The sequence below is a fragment of the Spinacia oleracea genome, chromosome 4 (assembly GCF_020520425.1).
Source record: "Spinacia oleracea cultivar Varoflay chromosome 4, BTI_SOV_V1, whole genome shotgun sequence".
Classification (NCBI taxonomy): domain Eukaryota; kingdom Viridiplantae; phylum Streptophyta; class Magnoliopsida; order Caryophyllales; family Amaranthaceae; genus Spinacia; species Spinacia oleracea.
Genome location: NC_079490.1, coordinates 139,155,225 through 139,180,840, shown reverse-complemented (window position 1 = coordinate 139,180,840; position 25,616 = coordinate 139,155,225). Strand labels below are relative to the sequence as shown.

At 35.6% G+C, this 25,616-nt stretch overlaps 2 protein-coding genes and 1 long non-coding RNA gene across 4 annotated transcripts; all 3 read right to left on the bottom strand.

Moving 5' to 3' along the window:
- Nucleotides 1–1,966: 1,966 nt before the first annotated feature.
- Nucleotides 1,967–6,422, bottom strand: LOC110797950 (uncharacterized). The gene is made up of 2 exons (XM_022003083.2): nt 5,871–6,422; nt 1,967–2,154 (listed from the first exon to the last, which is right to left on the bottom strand). Exons 1-2 carry the CDS (start codon nt 6,233–6,235, stop codon nt 2,097–2,099), a joined length of 423 nt encoding a protein of 140 aa, XP_021858775.2. The 5' UTR covers nt 6,236–6,422; the 3' UTR covers nt 1,967–2,096.
- A 5,924-nt stretch (nt 6,423–12,346) lies between these two features.
- On the bottom strand, nt 12,347–15,010 carry LOC130459488 (uncharacterized). The gene is made up of 5 exons (XR_008918902.1): nt 14,525–15,010; nt 14,385–14,445; nt 14,182–14,308; nt 13,471–13,534; nt 12,347–12,485 (listed from the first exon to the last, which is right to left on the bottom strand). It is a non-coding gene; the product is annotated as an uncharacterized lncRNA (long non-coding RNA).
- A 2,326-nt stretch (nt 15,011–17,336) lies between these two features.
- Nucleotides 17,337–22,493, bottom strand: LOC130460086 (uncharacterized). Of its 2 annotated transcripts, none has more exons than XM_056827738.1 (5): nt 21,984–22,493; nt 21,844–21,904; nt 21,641–21,767; nt 20,930–20,993; nt 17,337–18,838 (listed from the first exon to the last, which is right to left on the bottom strand). In XM_056827738.1, exon 5 carries the CDS (start codon nt 18,829–18,831, stop codon nt 18,187–18,189), a length of 645 nt encoding a protein of 214 aa, XP_056683716.1. In that variant the 5' UTR covers nt 18,832–18,838; nt 20,930–20,993; nt 21,641–21,767; nt 21,844–21,904; nt 21,984–22,493; the 3' UTR covers nt 17,337–18,186. The 2 variants fall into 2 exon arrangements, 1 of the variants encoding a protein (XP_056683716.1); XR_008919992.1 differs by lacking the exon at nt 17,337–18,838 and adding an exon at nt 19,811–19,944 and having other exon boundaries at nt 21,984–22,469.
- Nucleotides 22,494–25,616: the final 3,123 nt, after the last annotated feature.

Sequence of the window (25,616 nt, the reverse complement as noted above, 5' to 3'; positions counted from 1 at the left end):
TATTGTCAGAATCGGAAATATTACCGGAATCGGAAAATAATTCCGGAAACGGAAATATTAAATATTTGTTCGAAACGGAAATTAATTCCGGAATCGGAAATATTAAATATTGTTCGTATCGGAAATAAATTCCGGAACTGGAAATTTAATCGGAAGCGTATCGTACGAATTAGCATCGGACGAGGCCTGCCGGACGAAGGCCCAGCACGAAGCCGGGCCATCGCCCAGCAAGCACGCGCGCCACAAGCCCAGCCAAGGCAACGCCCAGGCCTACCGCAAGGCAGGCCCAGCGCGCGCCAAGGCCACGGATGCGTGGGCCGCGCTGCGTGGGCTGCTGCTCGCACGCGCATGGGAAGCCCTTGTGGCTGCCGTGTGTGTGTGAGTTTGTGCTCATGCGTGATTCCTAAATCTACAAGAGTTAGTGTATGATTAAATTCCTATTCCTAATTGGATAAATTAATTAAATAGAATTCATGTAGGATTCTAATTTCAATTAATTCGTATCCTACTAGGATTACGATTCCTTTTCCATAACTCTATAAATAAAGGCCTAGGGGTCATTATTTATACACAAGTTTTAAGTATTCAAAACTAAGATTTTTAAGCAGAAAAATCAGCCAATATTCTTGCCTACCTAACCGAAAATATTAGAACCTTAAGGGCGATTCTAGTTGGTCAATCTTAAGGCGGATCCGGACGTGCTGTGGACTATCTACGGAGGGACGACACTTGGAGTCCTAAAGACTTGTTCTTGTTCGGTTCGGGCGCAGCTAGGGAAGGCACGCAACAAAGAGTATGCATCTAAACTATGCTAAATGATTATGTGTAAATAATATGTTTCCTGGCTTTATGGTTTTTCCGCATGATTTATGAACTGTCATATGAATCATAACCTAACACCGCAGACCTAAGGGTCTGCGCGGTTCTTGAGGACTTGTGGTACTTTCAATAGGTACTTCCTGCGGTTGCTTTGCTTGATCGGTCTTATCAGATGCCCGATGGTCTGCTGTGACATGGATGATCTGCTAGGTTACTTCTACTCCGTACACTTTATATTGAACATTTTTACATATTACGGAGTATTAAAGTTTGATCTACTGGTTTACTGATTGCATGTGTATAATAGGTCAGAGATTTAATCCTTCTCTCCCGTTTACTGATAGCACAAGAGCAGGTTAAGAGTTTGAATTTTGTAAATAAGATGGGATAAAATACTAGTTAATGATGACCGATGACAATAATGATAGTGAGGCAAAATGTGGAGATGGAATAAAATAATACTAATTGTTTGGTTGTCCAATTGGCTCCCAAGTGGTCCTACAACCCAATAGGCTATAATCAGCATACAAGCCTAGCACCCATTAAAGGCTGTACAACCATCTAAGCGGTGTAAGTATTAAGGTACGACTCGGAAAGAAAAACGGTGCAAGTAGGGAGGAGGGAGTATCTTTTATAGCTTTTATTTTAAAAAATTAGGTAAGAATAGTAATTATGGACAAAAATGTCATTTTCAATGTTACATTAACAACCATCTAAGCAAAAAGTTGGTGAAAGAACCTTTTTTAAAATGAAAGATTAATCAGCTCAATCCTCTTTTCAATAAAAAAATTTAAGCACCCCTTTTAGAGATTTTGAGTAGTCAAATCTCTAAAAGTTGTCCAAACCTCTAAATCCACCCCTAAACCTCTCTTTACCAAACGAGGCCTAAACCAAAAATAGGTTACAAGTCAAATTGAGATTATAATCTTATGTACCACAATTTGTTTGTCACTTATGTGTTACATTTTTCTATTGATTGATATTTTTTTTTTAATACAAAGTAGTTGATCAAGTATAGATACCAACAAATGGCAGAAGTGTGACACAAATTGTGTGATAGAAGATGCGGATTCATTAAATGATAGGCGGGTTAGGTAAGATTATTGGGTATTAAACTCTTAACTAGCATGGGTTAAATTTCACCAAGTGAGTAAACACAAGTGCTTGACATAATCACAAATGGAAGGGGGACAATCGGTGTTGGTATTCATCCATGAAATTCATTTTAATTACAACCTTCACAGAGGGATTAGCATACAAAACGAATATTATGATGATCAAAACATGAATGGAGCTGCAGAGAAAGCTGGGAAGACCATTGGAAGAGGTTCTCGGCTGTCAAAATTACAAAATAGAATACGTATTAGTGAAAATTATACACAGAGTATACAATTAAGTACAACCTTTAAGACTGTAAATAAGGTAGTACGTGTAGAATCGATATATGATTTCTTGGATGTGTTTATCATTATATCTTCTTAGTTCTTACTAATATATACTTCCTCTGTCCATAAATACTCGCAACGTTTGATATTTTTACACTATTCACAGTTTGATTATTGTTGGTGATTTATATGTCAAATAAAACATAATCATGTGGGATCTTGTTAGATTCGTCTCACTACGTATTTTCAAAATATCAACTTTTTATAATTTTTACTTGAAAATAATTTAAGATATTGACAATCTAAATTGTGCATTGGCATGCATGAAAGTGACAAATGTTACGAGTATTTATGAACGGATGAAGTATTTCGTAGTTGGTGTTGCTAATATTTTGTGCAATTATTTGATTAGATTAGGATATGGAAAATCAATAAAGTTTAATTGTTTGCTAACCTGCTCTGTTTGACTAATTAGAACTTAATTAACGGGCAACTTGATGAACACTTTAATAATGTTATGACATAAAAAGCTGATCAATCCCATGACTTAATACTTTATACGGAGTACTTAATACAAGTTTTTGGGGTTTATCCGATTATCTTTTGTAAAGTGCTTAACGCTAACATCCTAGTAATATAAAGTTCTCCTTTTGTGCGTTAAAAAAAAATACTGAATCTTGTGACACGTTCATGTTATCATGAAAAAGTCTTCTACGTTTATTAGAGTATATTATACATTGTATATGATTGTATAAATAATACTTGTATACTTACGTCAATATCAAAAGTTTGGTCATGTGAGAAAGGAAGATAGAATAACATGACGGGTGATGATAAAGGTCGCAAGTTGCGACAATATTTAGTTGTCGCAATCTTACGTGTCGCAGTTTAATTGGTACATATAGGCGATACGTAGGCTATGAGTCATAATATTATTTTTACTATAAATGCAATATTTTTACTATGAAAATATGTAAATAAGGTAGTCGATATAAATAAGGAAACAAATTAGAATATTAAGATTTTCCTAACTTTTTTTGAAACATTTAAAGTAGGATATATAAATTAAATATTTTAGTTTCCAATTTAATCATGACACATAAGCATGCCATGTCATCATTGTGACACGGCTTAAAGGTCGCATGTTGCGACCTTTATCATTTTCGTAACATGACAAGAAACAAGTCAACAAATCAAAGTGAAATAAAACAAAATGAAAATATTGTTATTGAATCTATAAGCAAAAGAAAATCCCTAGATTAGCTAGACGATGTACCCGCCTATGTCATTAAATATATCCGGATACAATATGGGGATGATAAATTGAAAAAAAATCAAGGGTGATGATAAAGGTCGCAAGTTGCGACAATATTTAGTTGTCATAATCTTACGTGTTGCAGTTTAATTGGTATATATAGGCGCCACGTAGGCTATGTTTCACAGATATTCTTACTATCAGTTTAATATTTTTACTATGAAAATATGTAAATAAGGTAGTCAATATAAAAAAGGAAACAAATTAAAATATTGAGATTTTTTTAGGTTTTCTGAAACATGTATAATAGATTATATAACTTAAATATTTTAGTTTCCAATTTAAATCATGACACATAAGTGTGTCCTGTCATCATTATGACACGGTTTAAAGGTCGCATGCTGTGAACTTTATCATTTTCGAAAAATCAATTGAGTTATGAAGCAAAAGATTGATGTAATTTTATTAATCAAATCAAACAAAAGCATGAATCATAGAGCACTAACAGCAAAACTATGACATGTCAATGAAATCTACTTCGTACTTGGATTTGGATATCAAAAAAGGCATTTGGAATTTACCATCACATCCTTCCTAAGCCAATTGCGCACTAAACAAAAGTTGATTGATTGAAATAACGAAGCTACTCTTACTCGTTTTACTCGTGCCAAAAATGAACAAGCAAAAAAAAAAAAAAATTAACAAGCTATTTTTTAAATACGTGTACACCCACACACTAAATTCAAATAAACATCCTATCTTTTATTCCCACTTTGATTTTTATGATAAGAGAATTTAAGAGTTTTAGCACTTGGATGATAAATACAAATGTTAAGGAATTTTGCTATTAAGCGAATTATATTGAATCTCTCGATTGTTAGCATTGAAGACTTACCAATCCACATAATACATCCTGATAAGAAATTAATGTAATTTTCTAAGAGAAGACTCGTATTAATATCCGTTTTAATGTTTTTGTGGGAATTTCACTCCCAATCAGATACGTGGTAGTAAAATTTGAAGTAAAATATTAAAGTAACAAAGTAATTTTTCCACCATTTTTTACAAAATTTGTTTGCTTAGTTAATAAGTTTGACGTCATCTCGTGAAAGGTATTAGGTATGTGGCATTGTGGTTTGCTTAGCTTGTACGTAGACAACGTAACTCAATTAAGGTTTCCGTTTCTTCCGACGTAACTTAATTCAATCATCATGTGAGAAGTTCTTATTGTTAACAAGAATACGACAAAGAATATGACTCAACAATTTCAATTTTTGAAAGCTATAATCACTTGTTGTTTTCATTTGTTTTGTAAGTTTCACTTAATTACTAAATTTTTAAGTTGTTACATATTACAGGGAAACTTTGAGAAAGTGTCAAACATGTTAATGCGAGTGGGTTAACCCGTGCATATTCCGACTTGGTAGAGCTATTAAACTTACCTTCAAAAAAAATATTGTAGTACTACGTACATAACAATATCTTTTTTTAATCCTTATCTTCTCATTATCCTATTTTGTAGGACCTATATTATTCTTTGATTACTACGGAGTAATAATGAATATTTATCATTATCTCTTCTCCAAAGAGTATGGGTTGCCCGTTCGTATCTCTAGAATTATCTTTTATTTCTATTATTATAATAACTAACTCAACTAAAACTGGAGAATACAGAAAGTGAACAGTTTTTTTTTTACTTTACATCCTTCATGAAATCCCGAATTTAGGAACAGATAAGAGTCACATTTTTCACAAGTCTAAATCAAATGTATACACATACAACTTATTGAACTAATTTACTACTCATTGAGGAAGCTAGTGATTTTTTTTTCTTAACACTAAATTTCGATCTATAAAATTGGGAAACACTCCAAACCACTCACTCAATTCATGTTGATCATGGATATTAATTTGTATGTGTCCCCACACACTTTTTAATCGGTACAAATAGTATCATGTCTCATGTTCAACCTCTTGATAGGTGTGTTACTGATTAAATGATATAATTACATGTTACTTCAACCAAGCTAATTTTTAAAATATTGAACATAATGAATCAAACATGATATATTATTTAAACAGGGTCGATCAAATATATACACATCTTCGTTACATGTATGACGTATATAATTTTGGAGCTACACTCTATATGATTAATTAATTCCGTTAATGCATATTTCTAGCTATATAAATTTTTAATGGATGTAGTTACAAATTATTTTGGATGTATATTAGATTAGTCCTCATACTCATCAACGCCAAAACCTGGCTTCGTCTCTAATTCATTTTACATCATCGAAATTGAAATTAGAAAAAAGGTTAAAATACTAATTTGTTTTTAAAATTAGAAAAAAAGTAGACGAAATAATTATAATAATATTTTAAGAAAAGGGTTAATGATCGATCCATACCTAAAATCATGAGAGCGGGAGCGGGCATTGACCTCAACCGGGGAAGAAGCACATCTCTTGACATTCCTTTGGGAGACCACTTTACTGACCGGTTGTTGGCGGTTAACCGGTTTCTTGAGGGTAGCCGAGACAGCATTATCCTCGGCTATCGCGAAAAGAGAGGGTTTCCAATTGCAATCCACAGACGATCCCCTGGTGGGAACTCGTTTACGGCGATTGTTATTATTCACCGCCGCCACAAGGGAGCTTGTCTCCTCCATCGTCGATGTCGGAGGAGACAAGGAATCTTCAGAATCAGAAGAAGAAGAAGAAGAAGAAGAGTTGATCATGCTGCTGCAAGTAACACATTCAAAAAGAAACTTCATCCTCGATATCTTTCTCTCTCTTCCCAGCCTCAAGCTAAGGGAATGAAACAAGAGAGATGGCTAATTTATATATGTTGTAAATACTTTTGAAAGATTTTTATTAATTGTGGATTTGTGGTGTGATGATCATAAGTTGGATATTATGATGAGGATCATGTATTGTCGTATTGATATGGGGGATCGTGAATTTTAGAGGACTTTTTATTGCTTTAATTTATAGATCAGATTTTATTACGTGGATATTACTTTTTTTTACTTTTTTTTTTTAGAAAAAGGAATAGCTATTTTGTACCGTAGTTGTATATTGTGTGTTGTAGGATTGCTTCGAATTTCCTCCCACGAAAACGATGTGTCCGTATTTAATGATTTAAGACCTACTTGGAATATGTTTATTTAGAAGGTCCCTTTGTATTTTATCAAATGGTGCATATCGACTGAAACAGAGTTTAATAAGTTGATTTTAATAAAATAAAGATATAAATTGAGTAAATATATACGAAGTAGGAAATAAAATAATTCTAATAAAAGATAATGTGAGTATTAAATTATTCAAACGCTGTAAAAGATAAAGAAAAAATAATAAAATAAGTGAGTGGAACGATGAGAGGAGAGAGATATTATTAGATGTGAAAAAAATACAAAAATGGAAAGTACATCATTTAACAAAATAATACTTCATGTCAATAATAGGAAATTAAAGATTTTCTAATAAAATACAATATTATAATAATATTATAGAAAAATGTAAGAAATCTTAATATTCTAATTTGCAATATGTTAATTCTTTTTTTGAAAAGTCTGCACTCATTATATCAAATCAACTGATTAATTACTTGGTCATTGTTAATTTCCTAGTGATTTTTTTAGTTTCAGACTACGTATGTTTTTCTATTTTTCAATTATTAATTTAAATAAAAGAAAACATAGATTTACTATAAGTCTATAACTATAATAAAAAAAATTATTTCCTTATTTTTTATTTCTTACCTTATTTTCATTTGTTTATAGTAAAATTATTGAATTGATGGTAAAATTTAATCGACGAGTCACAACTTATGCGGTACCATTAATTATGTGTCACGTAGGGTTGAGACTTATTTAATTTGTCACAATTTGCGACCTTTATTATCACTCATGTTTAATTTCTTTGTTTTTTATTGAGCTAAGACAATATTTGTCTTCATCTAAAATAAAATATATGGTATGAATTTTTCTGGTATGATCTGTAATGATTTTTTTATTTGCTCATATAAATTTATTCCACTAAGGCTACGTTCTATTCGACTTATTTTGTTTAAATTTATCTGAACTTATTTAAACTTAACTGGACTTATCTGAACTTAGGCTCTGTTCTGTTCAACTTATTTTGACAAAATAAGTTTAGTTAAGTTCAGATACATTCAGTTAAGTTCAGATACGTTCAGTTAAGTTCAGGTAATATAGGTTCAGAAAAAATAAGTTTTTTTCAAACATTTCCACGCACAAATAAGTTTATTTCAGATAAAAATAAGTTCAGATAACATAAGTCCAATAGAACGGAGCCTTAACTGGACTTATCTAAACTTAACTTAGCTTATCTGAACTCAACTGAACTTATCTGAACTAAAAAAAAACTTATTTTAATTATCTGAAATAAACTTATTTGTGTGTGAAAATGTATGAAAAAAACTTACTTTTTCTGAACTTATCTTAACTGAACTTATATGAACTTTTTTGTCTGAAATAAGTCAAATAAGTCGAACAGAATAAAGCCTAAATTGATTGAACTTTAAATGTGTTTGTATGTTAAGGTACATACTCTTTTAAAAAACTAAAAAAAAAAATATTAGGAGAACAATGAATTAAAATAAGTCTCATAAGCATCAACTACAGATCGAATTGCCATGCATATATCTTATTACTTTGAAGAACGTAGTTCCATTAGAAAATAAATTAAACGAATTGTAAGTTGATCTAACTGAAAAATTATTTGGCATCATAAATGACGGTAACGTATATGTGTAATTGATGAACTCAATGAATATTTTCACTTTTATGGACTAAATGCATTTTGGTCAAATATTGAATTGAAAAATGTTACGATATATAAGGAGTATATTATGTTAATATAATATATTGTAGGATAAACGAAATTACCGAATTAGCCTTCCTGTGTAATATATATACAATTGAGATTAATGAGAACACTTGAGACATTGTGTTAATTTGACATGGTATCATGAGCCACGGTTGTTAACCCTAATTTTTTTTTTCTCCTTGCCGTACCAGAGAGTTTGAGAATATTGTACGTGAGAAATTATGGGCGACGCTGATGATCAATCCGCAGGAGACAAAACTGTTGATCTCGATTATCATCTGGGATCGGGTGATGGTCCAGGGATTGTTATTACGCCGGTGAAACTAGGTGGAGCATCGAATTACGATGAGTGGGCTAAGGCCGTGAGACGTTCCTTGGTGTCGAAATTCAAGTACGGTTTCATTGATGGATCGATCAAGGAGCCGACGGGAGATGGGATCAAGATGAAGCACTGGATCGCCGTTAACTCTATGGTCGTCTCGTGGATCACTAATACTGTTGCTGAGAATCTAAGGTCCCAACTTGAAGATTTTGATATTGCTGAGGAGTTGTGGATTCATTTGCGGAAGAGATTTTGTGTTGTGAGCGGCACCCGCACATGTCACGTCAAAACAGCCTTAGGAGCGTGTAAACAGACCTCTACGGAGTCTGTTACGGAGTATTACGGGAGGTTGTCCAAGCTATGGAAGGAGTATGTGATGTATAGTCGTGTGCCGAGGTGTACGTGTGGTGCGTGCAAATGTAATATTGCGCAACAAGTTGGAGACATAAGGGCGGAGGATCATTTGCATTACTTTTTGATAGGGCTTGATGAACCCTACGAGGCAATTCGTGCCCAGCTATTGGCTCAGGTCCCGCTGCCCTCTGTTGATGTCGCGTACCACACTGTCATCAACACGGAGAGTCTTCGAGTCAAGGAAGGGCAGCAGCCCGTAATGGCCTTTAAAATTGAGGCACGCCAGAAACAGAGGTATTGGGATGGTGAGAAGCCGTTTTGTCAACACTGCAATCGTGAGGGGCATACGGAAGAGTCTTGTTATCAGCTTATTGGTTTTCCTGAGTGGTGGGACGAGAAAAAGAGGGGAGGCCGAGGTCCCGGACGGGGTGGTAGAGGTGCGTCTGTTAGAGGAGGCAGGGGTGGTCAGTAATCTGCAGGTGGCAGTGGCATGGTGGTCCGTGCGAATGCAGTGCAGGGGGGACTGCCCGCTTCAAGCAGTGGCACGCAGCAGCAGGCTGTGAAGGGAGCAGTGAATGCTCAAGGGCTGGCTGGTGTGTCGAGTGAGCAGGTTCAACAAATAATTGATCTTCTTTCCAATAAATCTCAATCCAAATTGCAAGGTAAAATCGATTATTGTTGGATAATAGACACAGGCGCCTCTAATCATGTGACGGGAAATTTGTCGTTTTTAAGCAACATCAAAACCATACACAATAATCTTGTCGAACTGCCGGATGGAAAACTTGCGAACTCGAATCAAATGGGTTCTGTCATATTGGGTGGTAGTTTGCAAATTGATAATGTTCTATTTGTGCCCAATTTAAATTGCAATTTAATTTCTGTAACTCAATTGAGTGACGAATTACGTTGTGTCGTTCAGTTTACTAACAAAATTTGTGTGATTCAGGACCAGTTGACGAGGATGGTGATTGGCATGGGTGAACGACAGGACGGTCTATATTTTTTCCGTGGTGTTCCGAGGGTGCGGGTGATGGCAGTAACGTGTGTGGTGGATTTATGGCATCAACGTATGGGGAATCCGTCAGAGAAGATATTGAAATTGATCCCTCCTGTGAGTCATTTAAGTAGAAAAACTAATCAAATTTGTGATGTATGCCCTCGTGCAAAGCAATGTAGAGAGAGTTTCCCTATTAGTGATAGTAAAGCTAGCCGTGTGTTTGAATTGATTCATATTGATTTGTGGGGTCCTTACAAGACGATTTCGTCTTGTGGGGCGAAATATTTCTTAACAATTGTTGATGATTTTTCTAGAGCCGTTTGGGTTTATTTGATTAGTAATAAAACAGAAGTTGAGTCGGTTTTTTTTCATTTTGTTGCTATGATTCAACGGCAATTCAATCAAGTCATTAAAGTTGTTCGCAGTGATAATGGAACGGAGTTTAATTGCTTGCAAGGTTATTTTTTCAAACATGGCATATTTTTTTAATCATCTTGTGTTGGTACTCCTCAACAAAATGGGCGAGTTGAGCGCAAACATCAACATATTTTAAATGTGGGTAGGGCTATACGGTTTCAGGGTAATTTGCCGAAAAAGTTCTGGGGAGAATGTATTCTTGCAGCTTCTTATTTGATTAATCGTACCCCTACTCCTATTCTTCACAATAAAACCCCGTATGAAATGTTGTTTGGAAAATTGCCTTCGTATGAGTCCATTCGTGTGTTTGGTTGTTTGTGTTACGCATACAATCTCCGGAGTAAGGGAGACAAATTTGAGTCAAGGAGTCGCAAGTGTGTGTTTCTTGGGTATCCGTTCGGAAAGAAAGGATGGCAATTGTATGACTTGGAGAGTAAGGAGTATTTTGTTTCCCGCGACGTGAAATTTCATGAACGTGTTTTTCCTTTTGTGGAGGATGCTGGAAAGTGCACGCTTGTTGTGGGGCTTGATGAGATGCGAGAGGCTCATGAAGGTGTAGAGCATTGGGATGAGGGCGTGGAGGAGGACGTATGTCCGAGTGAGGGTATGGGCATCCATGTGCCAGCTGCTGGCGTGTTGCAGGGGGTAGTGAGGGGTGCTGTGAGTGATGAGGGTGCTGTGAGCAATGGGGAGCAGCAGGCATTGCAAGGTGAGGCGCTGTACAGGTATAGTGAGGCGCTGCACAGGCCGAGTGATGCGCTGCAACAGGCGCAGGAGGAGACGCAGCAGGCTGCGAGTGATGCGCTGAATCAGGCGAGTGATGAGGCGCTGCATTCTGGGTCTTGTGATGGTGCGCGGCAACGTGCTCCAACAGCAAGTAATGGTGAGTTTGGTGCAGGGGTAGTGCAGCCACAGGATGCGCATATTAGTGAGGTTGAGGACGAAGCAATGGGGAGAGGAAAAAGGGAAAAATTTCCCTCGACAAGACTGCGAGATTGTGTTCTTCATACAATACGGAAAAAATATAGTCCTCCTGAAAACTCATTCACTACGTCATCCTCCTCAGGTACTCCCTATCCTATCACATATTTTGTTAACTATGAACGTTTTTCGTCGAAACACAGAAATTTTATTGCAGCGTTGCAGGAAGCAAAAGTACCTAAAACTTTTAAACAGGCTATGCAACATGAGGGATGGAGACAGGCTATGACGGCAGAAATTAATGCTCTTGAGGAACAAGGAACCTGGACATTGGAGAGTTTGCCTGAGGGCAAGAAAGCGCTCGGGAGCAAATGGGTGTATACTGAAAAGCGAGATGAAGATGGTAACTTGCTAAGATTGAAAGCCAAGTTAGTATGTCTGGGAAACCATCAAGAAGAAGGGTTAGATTACAATGAAACATTCGCTCCGGTGGCGAAAATGGCAACGGTTCGTACGTTTCTTGCCGTAGCAGCTGTTAAAGATTGGGAGGTACACCAGATGGATGTACATAATGCATTTCTGCATGGTGACTTGGAGGAAGAGATTTATATGAAAATTCCACCCGGATTTCATAAAAATAATACAGATAAAGTTTGCAGAATGAGGAAATCCTTGTATGGGTTGAAACAGGCACCTCGATGTTGGTTTGAGAAACTTTCTACGGCTTTGAAGACATACGGCTTTAAACAATCATACTCTGATTATTCCTTGTTCACATTATCCAAGGGTGAGTTGCAATTGAGTGTTCTTATGTAACACCCCGACAATTCTCTCTTTTCTAAAATAATCTTTTAATATAAAACGTAGCGAATTATCAAGGCATTATCGCCCGTATGAAAACGTAACGGCTTATTCAGAATTTTGCAGCGGAAAACATAAAACTAACTTTAGGTTTATAAATAATCGATTACAGATTTAGTCCCCAAAAATCAACCAACGAAAATAAGGAAATATACATAGTACGACGAGTTTAAAGTCCCAATTAACAAACCCAAGTTAACTTAGCAAATCAAAACTAAATACAAGCTCTCTATTCCCGATCCCAATGATGCAACATCTTCAAACCTGCAGATGGACAATGCTTATTGATCCTTAGAGACTGCTCACCAAAGATTGGGTCATCACAGGATCAATAAGGCATAGCCATGATCAACATGCACAAGCAAAAGCACGTAATCAGCAAAGCTGAGTACTACATACTAAATCAATGATAATCCTAACATGATACTATTAAACGATCAATCCTAACATGACACTAATGAACATAAATAAGGGCAGACAAATCATGATAATCTGAAGATCATACTTGACTAGACTAGGCTAGACTGGACTAGACTTTTGTAACAATAATATTATTTTAATTGAAATAGGCAATGGACCGAGTTTTCTAGCTAGACGAGGTACGGGCGCGACTCCGTAACCTCAGTGACCTGCGATATCGAGGAACGTTTGACTGAAAATAGGACGCGGTGATCAATCCGGTCCGAATGAAAGGCCATGGGCTACCACCATGAACCCCAACTCCTGTTTGTCCGTCACTTTAGACGTGCACAGTCTAAAGCTATTGCTACTCAGTTTCACTTTACATGATTTACAAATTGACACCCTGTTATGACTCAACAATCACATAAGGCATGCAACTCACATTTATTTATAACTGTTTTTATCTTGGAATTGAGTAAGTAATCACAAAGGCATCTAACAAGACTCATTCCAATTAACTCCAATCTTTTCTTTAATACTAATCAACCCCTGAATATGGGTATAAGGTTTCAACTTACTAAATGAGGTCCTCCGCCCTCATAAAGTAGTGAAAAGCTAAAAAGGGAACAACAATTAACTGATCTGAATTATATACTAAACAATCTAGTGTTCCCAATCAAACATGTTTGCATCAATCTTCCATACTAACATGTTATAATCCTCAAAATGCAATAAAGGTTTAATATGTTCACCCAACAGTGTCAAACATGCAGTTTCAACCCGACTAAGTTCATCAACAACATTAACATAACCAGGTTCATCAATAATACACATGGTTTCAACAATTAGCACACATTCCAAGCACACAGGTATGTACGTACCTTGTGTAAACAAACTGCAAGACCACTTTAATAATTCAAAAGTCGCCTACAAAGAATTCTCCGCCTAAAAACAACCAACAAGGATTCCCAATCAACTTCTAATCGTTCACAGCTATAATAACACATTCTAACTACATCCTAAACATATTTAGGACATTCCCTAACATTAAAACTTGAACATTTGATTTCCTAGCATCATAATTATTGAATCAATGATTGAAATTCGTTGAAAACTCTTTGCAAACATCGTACTTTAAATTTTCAGCAATGTGAACTCATTTAAAAACTTCACCAAGGCCAATTTACGTTCTTAGAACATCGAAACAATAAATTTAATAAACCACAATCGTCCTACCATGATTTACAACCATTAAAACCTTAAAATTCATACTTTAATAATTAAAACCATTATTTCAATCAAATCGCATAATCCGAATATTAATAATTTAATTATATAAAACATAAAATCTGAAATTTATAGTTAAACCATAAAACTATAATTTAATCCAATAAAACATTAATTAAATTTGTAAACATAATTGAAAATCTAACTTAAATATTATTAACAAACTGAAAATAAATTAGTTTATAATATATAATCTGAATTCTAAATATAAATTATCAAAACTAATAATTTAAATTATGAAAACCTTAATTAAATTATTAAAACATAAATATTACATTAATTAAATAAAAGGGTAAAGAATTAACCAAAAAAAAGAGAGGAGAGGGAAGCTGCTGGCCGGCAGGCAGGGCGGCGCGGCAACAGTGGGCGGCGACGCTGGTCGGAGGAGTACGGCGGAGGGTGTCAGCGTCCGCGCGATGGTTGTTGGTGGTGCTGTGCAAGAAAACAATTAAGGAGGGCAACGAAAGGGGAGAACGAAGCAAGAGGTGAGAGGAAGGAGGTGCTTTACCGGCGGCGAACAATCGTTATGGGCGCGGCTGGTGGCGCGGTGGTGGTTGCTGCGAACGAAACTGCGAGCGAGGAGAAGGGATGAAACAACAGAGAAAGAAAATAAGGGAGAAGGAGAAGAGGAGGAGGTCGAAACCTTACCAGTGGCGTGATGGTGGTCCGACGGCGAGGGAGGCTGCAGCAACGAAAGTGAAGGCGGGGGAGAGGAACGGCGGCGTGAGGGATAGCAGCAAGGAGGAGCGGCGGTGGCTGAAGCAGAGAGTCTTGTGCGTTTTCACGTGAATGGTGAAGCAAGGGTTTGAGAGTTTTCTTTTGTTTCTCTTTTTATTTTTGTTTCACGTGAAGTTGAATAGGAGAAAGGGTTATGGGTTTATTTGGGGTTATTTATTTTGGGCTTTGTTATTTGGGCTAGGATTATAATTGAGTTTATGTGTTTGAATCAAAAACTGATTAGGATTGTTTTCCAAATTCAAATGTATTTTCGCAATTCAAATTCTTTACAACATGAAATTCTAAAATCATTTTGATTGCATAAATCGTTAAAATATTTAGTATGTAATTAAATAAAATAAATATATGTTAATTATATATTTATTACTAAAATTCGTAAATTCTATTTAAATATAAATAACTATACGTTAAAATATATTAATAAAATTTATAAATTTGCGGGGGATTACAATCTACCCCTCTTAAAAGAAGTTTCGTCCCGAAACTTGGCACGAAAATTCACATATCTTTCCAACTTTTCAACTTATTCTTACTGGAGGAGTACTTTGTGCCACTCTTGTGCACTCTTTTGCCAACTAAAAGTTACTTGTAATATTCACGAACATATTTCCTTACGCGGAGAATCTATTTACTTTGCACCAACATGTATAAGTTGCTAAAAATAAGCATAAAATGCATAAAAATACCATAAAAATAGGTAAAAAGCGCGAATTTCTATCGCATTCTACCCCCTTAAAGAAAACGAGTTACGCCCTCGTAACTCACCCCAGGGAATGACTTTGGATATTTCTACTTCAACGAATCATGCCCCCAAAGCTATATTTCCACTAAAATCATAGCAAGTGGGATTTCTACACTTCTTTCCACACAATGCCTCAACAGGTGACATCGTAATGCTTGCATGGTAACTATTGATGCACGAAAATTCAATCGAACCTGGGTGGCTTTCCCAATTACCCTTAGAGTCAATAACACAGGTTTTCAACATAAATTCCGTTAGTAATCTCAATCTGTCTATTGGTTGCAGGGCGGAAAGAAATATTCATTTTCAATGTTGTCCCCAAGATTCAACTGGACCTTATTGCCAAAATTTCAGACTTTTGTTCTCGGTAAGGATCTTATATGTTGCCCTATAAGGGTAATGTCTCCAAATATTCGTAGATAACACCATAACAGCTAACTCTAGGTCATGGGTTTGGTAATTAGCCTTATAAGGTTTCAATTGACGCGACAACAGCTAAATCTAGAAAGTTTCCTCACATTTCTCACTTCACTTGAATTTCGATTCCTTTTTCAACAAGTTGGTCATTGGTTTTGCTTTCTTCCAAAAGTCTTTCACAACCTCCTATAATGGTCATCTAGGCCTATAAAACTTCAAGTATCGGACACGTTCTTTGGAGTAGGTCACTCACTCACAGCTTGAATCTTAGCATGATCTACAGAAACTCCTTCTGTTCAACTTTTCCTTGATACCGAACCTCATTACACTTTTCATGGGTGTATAACTTTTGGGCTTAACTCTTAGCTCTTGCACCAATTCATGTATTTCTTTTCATCTTTTCTAGCCAACAATGATTTCCAACGATCCTGGACCACTCAAATCTTCTCTTAAATTTATTCCCTTACGTAACATAGTTCTCAATCAATTTAGTCCTTCACTTTTCTGTCGGTGTCACTTATACACATATGACTTCAAGATTTGTATACTTCATTTAATAAAACTAGATTCTTCCTAAGCGTCTCCAAGTAATCCTCAAGTGTTTGTCATGCTCTTTCTCATTCCTTGCATAAATGGGGATATCATTAATAACATCATAACGAACTTAATTCGGAATTCGTAGAAAATCTCATTCATCAAATCCATAATTAATGCAGGTGCATTGGTTAACCCAAAAGACGTTACTCTAAAACCCATAATGACAATGACGAATCCTAATGAGGTCTTAGACCCTTATCAGCTATTCCCAATTGGTGGTACTTCAAACGCAAATCAGTCTTCGAGAACACACTCGCCCAATTCAATTGATCCAATATGTCATCTATCCTAGGCAAGGGATACTTGTTATTGATGGTGTTTAGCTCCCTAAAATCGATGCATAATTCCATACTCTTATCTTTCTCCTTAACAAACAACACAGGAGCTCCCCACGGTGATGCACCAGGCCTAATATATTCCTTGACCAAACAACTCTTACAACTGTGTCCTAATTAGCTCATTTCAGGAGGTGTCATGCTATAAGGTTCCTTGGATATAGGTGTCGTTTCAGGATTTAATTCTATAATGAACTCAAAGGCTCTAGCAGGTGACATACTCGCAATTTCACTCGGAAACACATCAATGAATCCATTCACAAAGGTAACATCCTCGATTTTCACTCCAACTTCTTTACTAACCTCTAACACACTATCGAAAAATAGTTCACACTTCTTGTTCATCAAGTCCTCACTTGCATTACAGAAATGACTAAAGGTTTTTGGACTTCTCAAAACATCTATACGAGGTCAATCTTCCAATATGGTTCCTTAATTTTACTTTCTGAATTTCACAGTACGTCTATCTTAGCGTTGTACAAACTTAGCCAATCCCATCCTAAGGTTTATGAATTCTTGTGCCTTTTGTTTTCTCATAAAAAGAGGATAAAACTTTTTCCTTAAGACGGTAACAAATGAATCCCAATTGAATCTCTCAACAACGCTAAGTCTAACCCCATTTTCTCTCCACTGTAAATCGGCTTCATCTTTCAAATACATGACAACTTGACCCACTCTCATATTCTCAAGACAATTCAAATCCCCAAACAATTTCTCAAACTCTCCAATCTGGTTTTCTAAAAAGGTGGGGTCATCTTTTCCGCCAAGAGGCGAATAGCAACAACTAAGTCATTATTGTTGGCCATTCTAGAACGCGGCCTGCAATTAGTATACTCTACTTTAGGTTTGAAACATCACCTATACGTTATCCCATACAATTTAATACTTGAATTGACCATAAAGTTCGCCTCAACCAACAATGTTCACATTAATACACATCATTTATGAAGGCACGACAATCGTTTATGAAGGTGCAACGATCGTCTACAAGATGCAATAATCATTGAAAAATAATCATCCTCGATAATTCACGAAAGACATTCACACACTGCACATAGGGCATAACCTTTTGAATCATATTGGTCATGAGGGTCTAGATTGGCCCTCACTTTCTTTATGTACTCAAATCATTTAATATTATTGTGGCAATTAAATTGATCCACAATTCACACTGAGTATGCAACCAATGGAAAATTAATCCATGACGTGTTACCTAAAGGTTGGGGTATTATGGAATCCTCAAAATAGAATAAAGAACAATTCCTTGAAAACTTTAACTTTTATTGCTAACTCCATAAATATTTATTACATCCTTCAAAATAATAAAGAACATTTCAAACTTCAATAAACTTTAACTTTAAACTATTGTAGCTTCGCTACTTATTCTCTAAAACATAAAAGAGTTAAATTAACTATTTATGACTTCAAAATATTTGTGGCCTCTTGCCTATCCATTGCTCCTGAAACTTGCGAAGTGAAATTTAGATCTCAAGATTATCGAACTCTTCTTCAGGGTCTTCATCGGGGTCTTCCTCAGGGTTTGCATCTTCACCCATGTCTTCATCTTGATTAGGCTCACTTGCCATCTCCTGTTCACTTTCGAGCTCTGCATCCGAATCACTAGAGATCTCAATGGTTGGCTCATGAGCCGCTGGGTTAGGATACTCTGCCTCAACACCTACATTCTCATTCTCCACAGCTACATCATTTTCCTCTAGGTCATTATTTACACTAATTCCCATAGGTTCTTCTGTAACTGAATTTCCAACATGACTCCCTACGATTTTACCGTCTCTAAACCCACTTTCTGCCGCTTCAATAATGGTGGTCAGAATTTCTGAATCATATTTCCATCTACCATCCCAAGTTCCATACTTAGTCAAGTTTGGAGTCCCATTATCAGAATGCATGTCTTTAAACTTTTCCTTGAGTTCTAGGTATGGAAATTTGTTAGGTAAGCAATTAATGATTGTGGCTGCTATGATATCCTTTCTCATTAAGATAGGTTGCCCTTGAACTTTAGCATAATATTCACATCCAAACACAATTTTCTTCACGTAAATATCAGGGGTTTCTATATCAAGTTTCTCGAAGGATCCTATGTTAGTATACTTGGAAAGAAACATTTTATTCCTGGAATAAACAATTCAAAGTCTCACTAACGATTTTCCAGCCAAATCATAAACAAAGTTCAATAATGCAATAAGTTTGGTGGAAGCAAACAATTCTTTATGCACATTTAAATGTAACATTAAACAATTAGCATACGCACGTACATAACAATCAATTTCTTATGCTAGCATTGACTAGCTGCTAATGCACATATAATTCTATCTTATATGCCTTTCTTATACTACCCATCTCTCATAAACTAAAGCATTGAAATAGTTTAAATAACAAATTAAAAGGACGATAATATAATAAAATTATAACATAGAATAAAAATATAAAATAAATAAAGTAAAATAAATTAAGGAAATGCGTAGCGAATAAATTCGAAAATAAAGTTATTAATTCGAAGAAGATTTATATATATATATATATATATTTTTTTTTAAATAACGAATTCTAACTCTTGAAACAATTTAAAAAAAATTGAACTTCTAAAAAAAATTGTACCCCTTTTTTTTGAATAATAATTAATAAGAAAAAGAATAAAAATTTCGAAAGTCAATTTAATTCGAATAAATAATTTGATTTCGAACTTAAATAAGAAATATTATATACTTTCAAACAAGATAAAAGGAGATCTTCCCCCCCAAAAAAAAGTACCAATTTTTGAACACTATAATACGTAGAATCTCGATTTTTAAGAAATTTATTTTAAATAACTAGATAGTTAGGCGCCTAAAAATTTATTAAAGTAAAACCTTAGCTTCTAGATACCACTTTGTAACACCCCGACAATTCTCTCTTTTCTAAAATAATCTTTTAATATAAAACGTAGCGAATTATCAAGGCATTATCGCCCGTATGAAAACGTAACGGCTTATTCAGAATTTTGCAGCAGAAAACATAAAACTAACTTTAGGTTTATAAATAATCGATTACAGATTTAGTCCCCAAAAATCAACCAACGAAAATAAGGAAATATACATAGTACGACGAGTTTAAAGTCCCAATTAACAAACCCAAGTTAACTTAGCAAATCAAAACTAAATACAAGCTCTCTATTCCCGATCCCAATGATGCAACATCTTCAAACCTGCAGATGGACAATGCTTATTGATCCTTAGAGACTGCTCACCAAAGATTGGGTCATCACAGGATCAATAAGGCATAGCCATGATCAACATGCACAAGCAAAAGCACGTAATCAGCAAAGCTGAGTACTACATACTAAATCAATGATAATCCTAACATGATACTATTAAACGATCAATCCTAACATGACACTAATGAACATAAATAAGGGCAGACAAATCATGATAATCTGAAGATCATACTTGACTAGACTAGGCTAGACTGGACTAGACTTTTGTAACAATAATATTATTTTAATTGAAATAGGCAATGGACCGAGTTTTCTAGCTAGACGAGGTACGGGCGCGACTCCGTAACCTCAGTGACCTGCGATATCGAGGAACGTTTGACTGAAAATAGGACGCGGTGATCAATCCGGTCCGAATGAAAGGCCATGGGCTACCACCATGAACCCCAACTCCTGTTTGTCCGTCACTTTAGACGTGCACAGTCTAAAGCTATTGCTACTCAGTTTCACTTTACATGATTTACAAATTGACACCCTGTTATGACTCAACAATCACATAAGGCATGCAACTCACATTTATTTATAACTGTTTTTATCTTGGAATTGAGTAAGTAATCACAAAGGCATCTAACAAGACTCATTCCAATTAACTCCAATCTTTTCTTTAATACTAATCAACCCCTGAATATGGGTATAAGGTTTCAACTTACTAAATGAGGTCCTCCGCCCTCATAAAGTAGTGAAAAGCTAAAAAGGGAACAACAATTAACTGATCTGAATTATATACTAAACAATCTAGTGTTCCCAATCAAACATGTTTGCATCAATCTTCCATACTAACATGTTATAATCCTCAAAATGCAATAAAGGTTTAATATGTTCACCCAACAGTGTCAAACATGCAGTTTCAACCCGACTAAGTTCATCAACAACATTAACATAACCAGGTTCATCAATAATACACATGGTTTCAACAATTAGCACACATTCCAAGCACACAGGTATGTACGTACCTTGTGTAAACAAACTGCAAGACCACTTTAATAATTCAAAAGTCGCCTACAAAGAATTCTCCGCCTAAAAACAACCAACAAGGATTCCCAATCAACTTCTAATCGTTCACAGCTATAATAACACATTCTAACTACATCCTAAACATATTTAGGACATTCCCTAACATTAAAACTTGAACATTTGATTTCCTAGCATCATAATTATTGAATCAATGATTGAAATTCGTTGAAAACTCTTTGCAAACATCGTACTTTAAATTTTCAGCAATGTGAACTCATTTAAAAACTTCACCAAGGCCAATTTACGTTCTTAGAACATCGAAACAATAAATTTAATAAACCACAATCGTCCTACCATGATTTACAACCATTAAAACCTTAAAATTCATACTTTAATAATTAAAACCATTATTTCAATCAAATCGCATAATCCGAATATTAATAATTTAATTATATAAAACATAAAATCTGAAATTTATAGTTAAACCATAAAACTATAATTTAATCCAATAAAACATTAATCAAATTTGTAAACATAATTGAAAATCTAACTTAAATATTATTAACAAACTGAAAATAAATTAGTTTATAATATATAATCTGAATTCTAAATATAAATTATCAAAACTAATAATTTAAATTATGAAAACCTTAATTAAATTATTAAAACATAAATATTACATTAATTAAATAAAAGGGTAAAGAATTAACCAAAAAAAAGAGAGGAGAGGGAAGCTGCTGGCCGGCAGGCAGGGCGGCGCGGCAACAGTGGGCGGCGACGCTGGTCGGAGGAGTACGGCGGAGGGTGTCAGCGTCCGCGCGATGGTTGTTGGTGGTGCTGTGCAAGAAAACAATTAAGGAGGGCAACGAAAGGGGAGAACGAAGCAAGAGGTGAGAGGAAGGAGGTGCTTTACCGGCGGCGAACAATCGTTATGGGCGCGGCTGGTGGCGCGGTGGTGGTTGCTGCGAACGAAACTGCGAGCGAGGAGAAGGGATGAAACAACAGAGAAAGAAAATAAGGGAGAAGGAGAAGAGGAGGAGGTCGAAACCTTACCAGTGGCGTGATGGTGGTCCGACGGCGAGGGAGGCTGCAGCAACGAAAGTGAAGGCGGGGGAGAGGAACGGCGGCGTGAGGGATAGCAGCAAGGAGGAGCGGCGGTGGCTGAAGCAGAGAGTCTTGTGCGTTTTCACGTGAATGGTGAAGCAAGGGTTTGAGAGTTTTCTTTTGTTTCTCTTTTTATTTTTGTTTCACGTGAAGTTGAATAGGAGAAAGGGTTATGGGTTTATTTGGGGTTATTTATTTTGGGCTTTGTTATTTGGGCTAGGATTATAATTGAGTTTATGTGTTTGAATCAAAAACTGATTAGGATTGTTTTCCAAATTCAAATGTATTTTCGCAATTCAAATTCTTTACAACATGAAATTCTAAAATCATTTTGATTGCATAAATCGTTAAAATATTTAGTATGTAATTAAATAAAATAAATATATGTTAATTATATATTTATTACTAAAATTCGTAAATTCTATTTAAATATAAATAACTATACGTTAAAATATATTAATAAAATTTATAAATTTGCGGGGGATTACATCTTATATATGTGGATGATATGATTATTGCAAGAAATAATAAGTTTGCATTGGAGAGTTTTAAATCATATTTGAGTGAATGTTTCAAGATGAAAGATCTGGGTGCTCTGAAGTATTTTCTGGGATTGGAAGTAGCTCGTAGCAAGCATGGGTTTTATGTTTGTCAACGAAAATATGCACTGGATATTATTTCAGAAACTGGGTTGTTGGGAGCGAAGCCTGTTGATTTTCCGATGGAGCAGAATCATAAACTGGCTCTTGCAGACGGAGAGGTATTAGCAGACGGGGAGAAGTACCGACGGTTGATAGGCCGTTTGATATACTTGGCGGTGACTAGGCCTGATTTGGCGTATTCCGTTCACATTTTGTCACAATTTATGCAGACTCCACGAGAGGAGCATTGGGAGGCGGCATTGCGAGTCGTGCGGTACCTGAAAAAGTGTCCGGGTCAGGGAATACTTTTACGGAGTGATAGTACGTTGCAGCTAGAAGGGTGGTGTGATTCTGATTGGGCGAGTTGTCCTTTGACTCGTCGTTCTTTGACAGGATGGTTTGTGTTTCTTGGTCTTTCGCCTGTATCGTGGAATACTAAGAAACAACATACGGTTTCTCGTTCTTCTGCAGAGGCGGAGTATCGTTCGATGGCGGCATTGACATGTGAGCTGAAGTGGTTAAAGCAACTACTACGTGACTTGGGGGTTGCGCATAACCAAGGTATGAGTATGTTTTGTGATAGTCAGTCCGCTTTGCATATTGCACGAATCCAGTGTTCCATGAGCGGACAAAGCATATTGAGTCGGATTGTCATTTTATTCGTGATGCTATAAAAGAGGGGGTCGTCTGTCCTTCGTATGTCTCAACAAAGGTACAATTAGCGGATATTTTCACCAAAGCATTGGGGAAGGCGCAATTTGAGTTTTTTTTTAACAAGATGGGCATTCGAGATCTTAATGCTCCACCTTGAGGGGGGATGTTACGATATATAAGGAGTATATTATGTTAATATAATATATTGTAGGATAAACGGAATTACCGAATTAGCCTTCCTGTGTAATATATATACAATTGAGATTAATGAGAACACTTGAGACATTGTGTTAATTTGACAAAAAAGAATCTCAAATTTTAGTTATTCAAAGTAGCAACCGGGGTATCGCACAGGCCACACACTAGTTGATTGATTAAATGCAATCATGGTCTATGAGTTAGCCATTCGGGTTAAATGAATTAGCAATTTATTATTGCAAGTTATATATTCAAATTTCAAAAGTAACAATAACAATAAATAAGCCTTGTTAAAGTTGTAATGCCTTCATGTCAAGGGATGAAGGGAACAAAAGGGAAGTTATCTTTCTTTCGTTGATTGATTCATATATAACCTCCAAAGCTAGTTACAATATAAATGATGGACAAGGGTGCACGGTGAGCACATACTTTGCACCCAAATGATACATGTTTTTGTGTAAAAAACATGATCGGCGATAAAATAATATACAGAGTAGATTTTTTTTTTTTTTTTTTAGCAATAGCACACGTTTTTTCTTCCCTTAAAAAAATTATATCATGTTCTTTTTTTATTTTAATTACATGTTCGTTTACATATATATGCATATACAAAAATTTGTATCTTTTATGACAACCTAATAACGACGGGTAAAAATCACGTCGCAAAAGGGCTTTTGCGACGGGGATAACAACCCAACAACGACGGGAACAACCGTCGCAAATGTCTTTTACGACGGGTTAACGACGGGATTTTCCATTAACGATGGCCCCCTTTTATGATGGATTCGCAACGGAAAATCCCGTCGTTAATCAAAAATTATTGACCTTTAGCGACGGAATTTCCCATCGTTAATAATACAATTTCTTGTAGTGATATATGTGGTTTTTTGATGCATAGTAAAAACATTGTGCATTTTTATCCATAATCCACGAATTAAACGTTAGTGTCATAAATATGAAGATGAGAAGGGTTAGATTGTTACATGTGAAAGAGTGTATAACTCCAAATTTGAAGATATATATTTGTGGAGTATAAGAATACCTGATTAATGAGGGTGGAAATTAAATTGGACAGTTTGAGACGAGAAAATAGCGTGTTAACCACGGCACTACGCATGACGCTGCACAACGAAAGATTCAGGTTTATTATGTCCTCTTGAATATATTCTTGATTCCTAATGTATGTGTTGTTATAATGTTATTCTTCTAAGATTGCGACTTAAGTGCATTTTTCGATGTGAGAGTTTATAATTACTGAAACAATTAATATTGGATGATCTATATCATAATTTTGCAAATTTATTCATATTCTTGTTCTGCACGCACATTTCACCGATTCTTAGGTAACAAATTAACAAGGTGTATATTTTATCTATTACTCTAGCTTTTTTTTACAATTTACAATTCTATGTGTGAAAACATGCGCATTGATCACTTGATGAGTTGTGCACTTGGGGGAATTGGGTTGTGTGATTGGGTCGTGCCTTTTACGTGCTTGATCATGTCATGCCTTAATACATCTTGTATTAGCCATGTATCATTACTCGTTAGGGATACATACACGTGATTGGCACTTGTCATATCACTCCTATGCGCTTGGCGATTTGGCTTTTTTAAAGAGAGATGAAGTGTTTGACGCTGAGAGAAAAATGTACAATTTTTTTTTTAATTGAATTTGTGTTATCCCTCTCTATTTTACCTTTTAGTTTACAAGTATTACAATATGTCGTTGCATAGGGAGGAAAAGGATTGGCATTTGGTTGAAACTACCAACTAATAACGAATTTATTTATCATAGACAAATTTAATTTTGTCTTGGTAGTGATTGAACAATAGAGGGCCAACAACAATGGGAGCAACGTGGTACACACACCATGACACAACTAATTAAGCCCAACCCATCATTATAACTTATAAGTGTATGTTAGTTCAGTAGTTGCCTTCCCGACCAGGCAACAAAAAAAATCAATCGCAATGAATTCTTACTTTGATATTTTACTCTCACATTTTATTCCGCAAAACATCCACTTTGACGCAATTTATAAGGTAGACCATGGTGCACATAGAGTATGGTGCACCTTAAGAACAC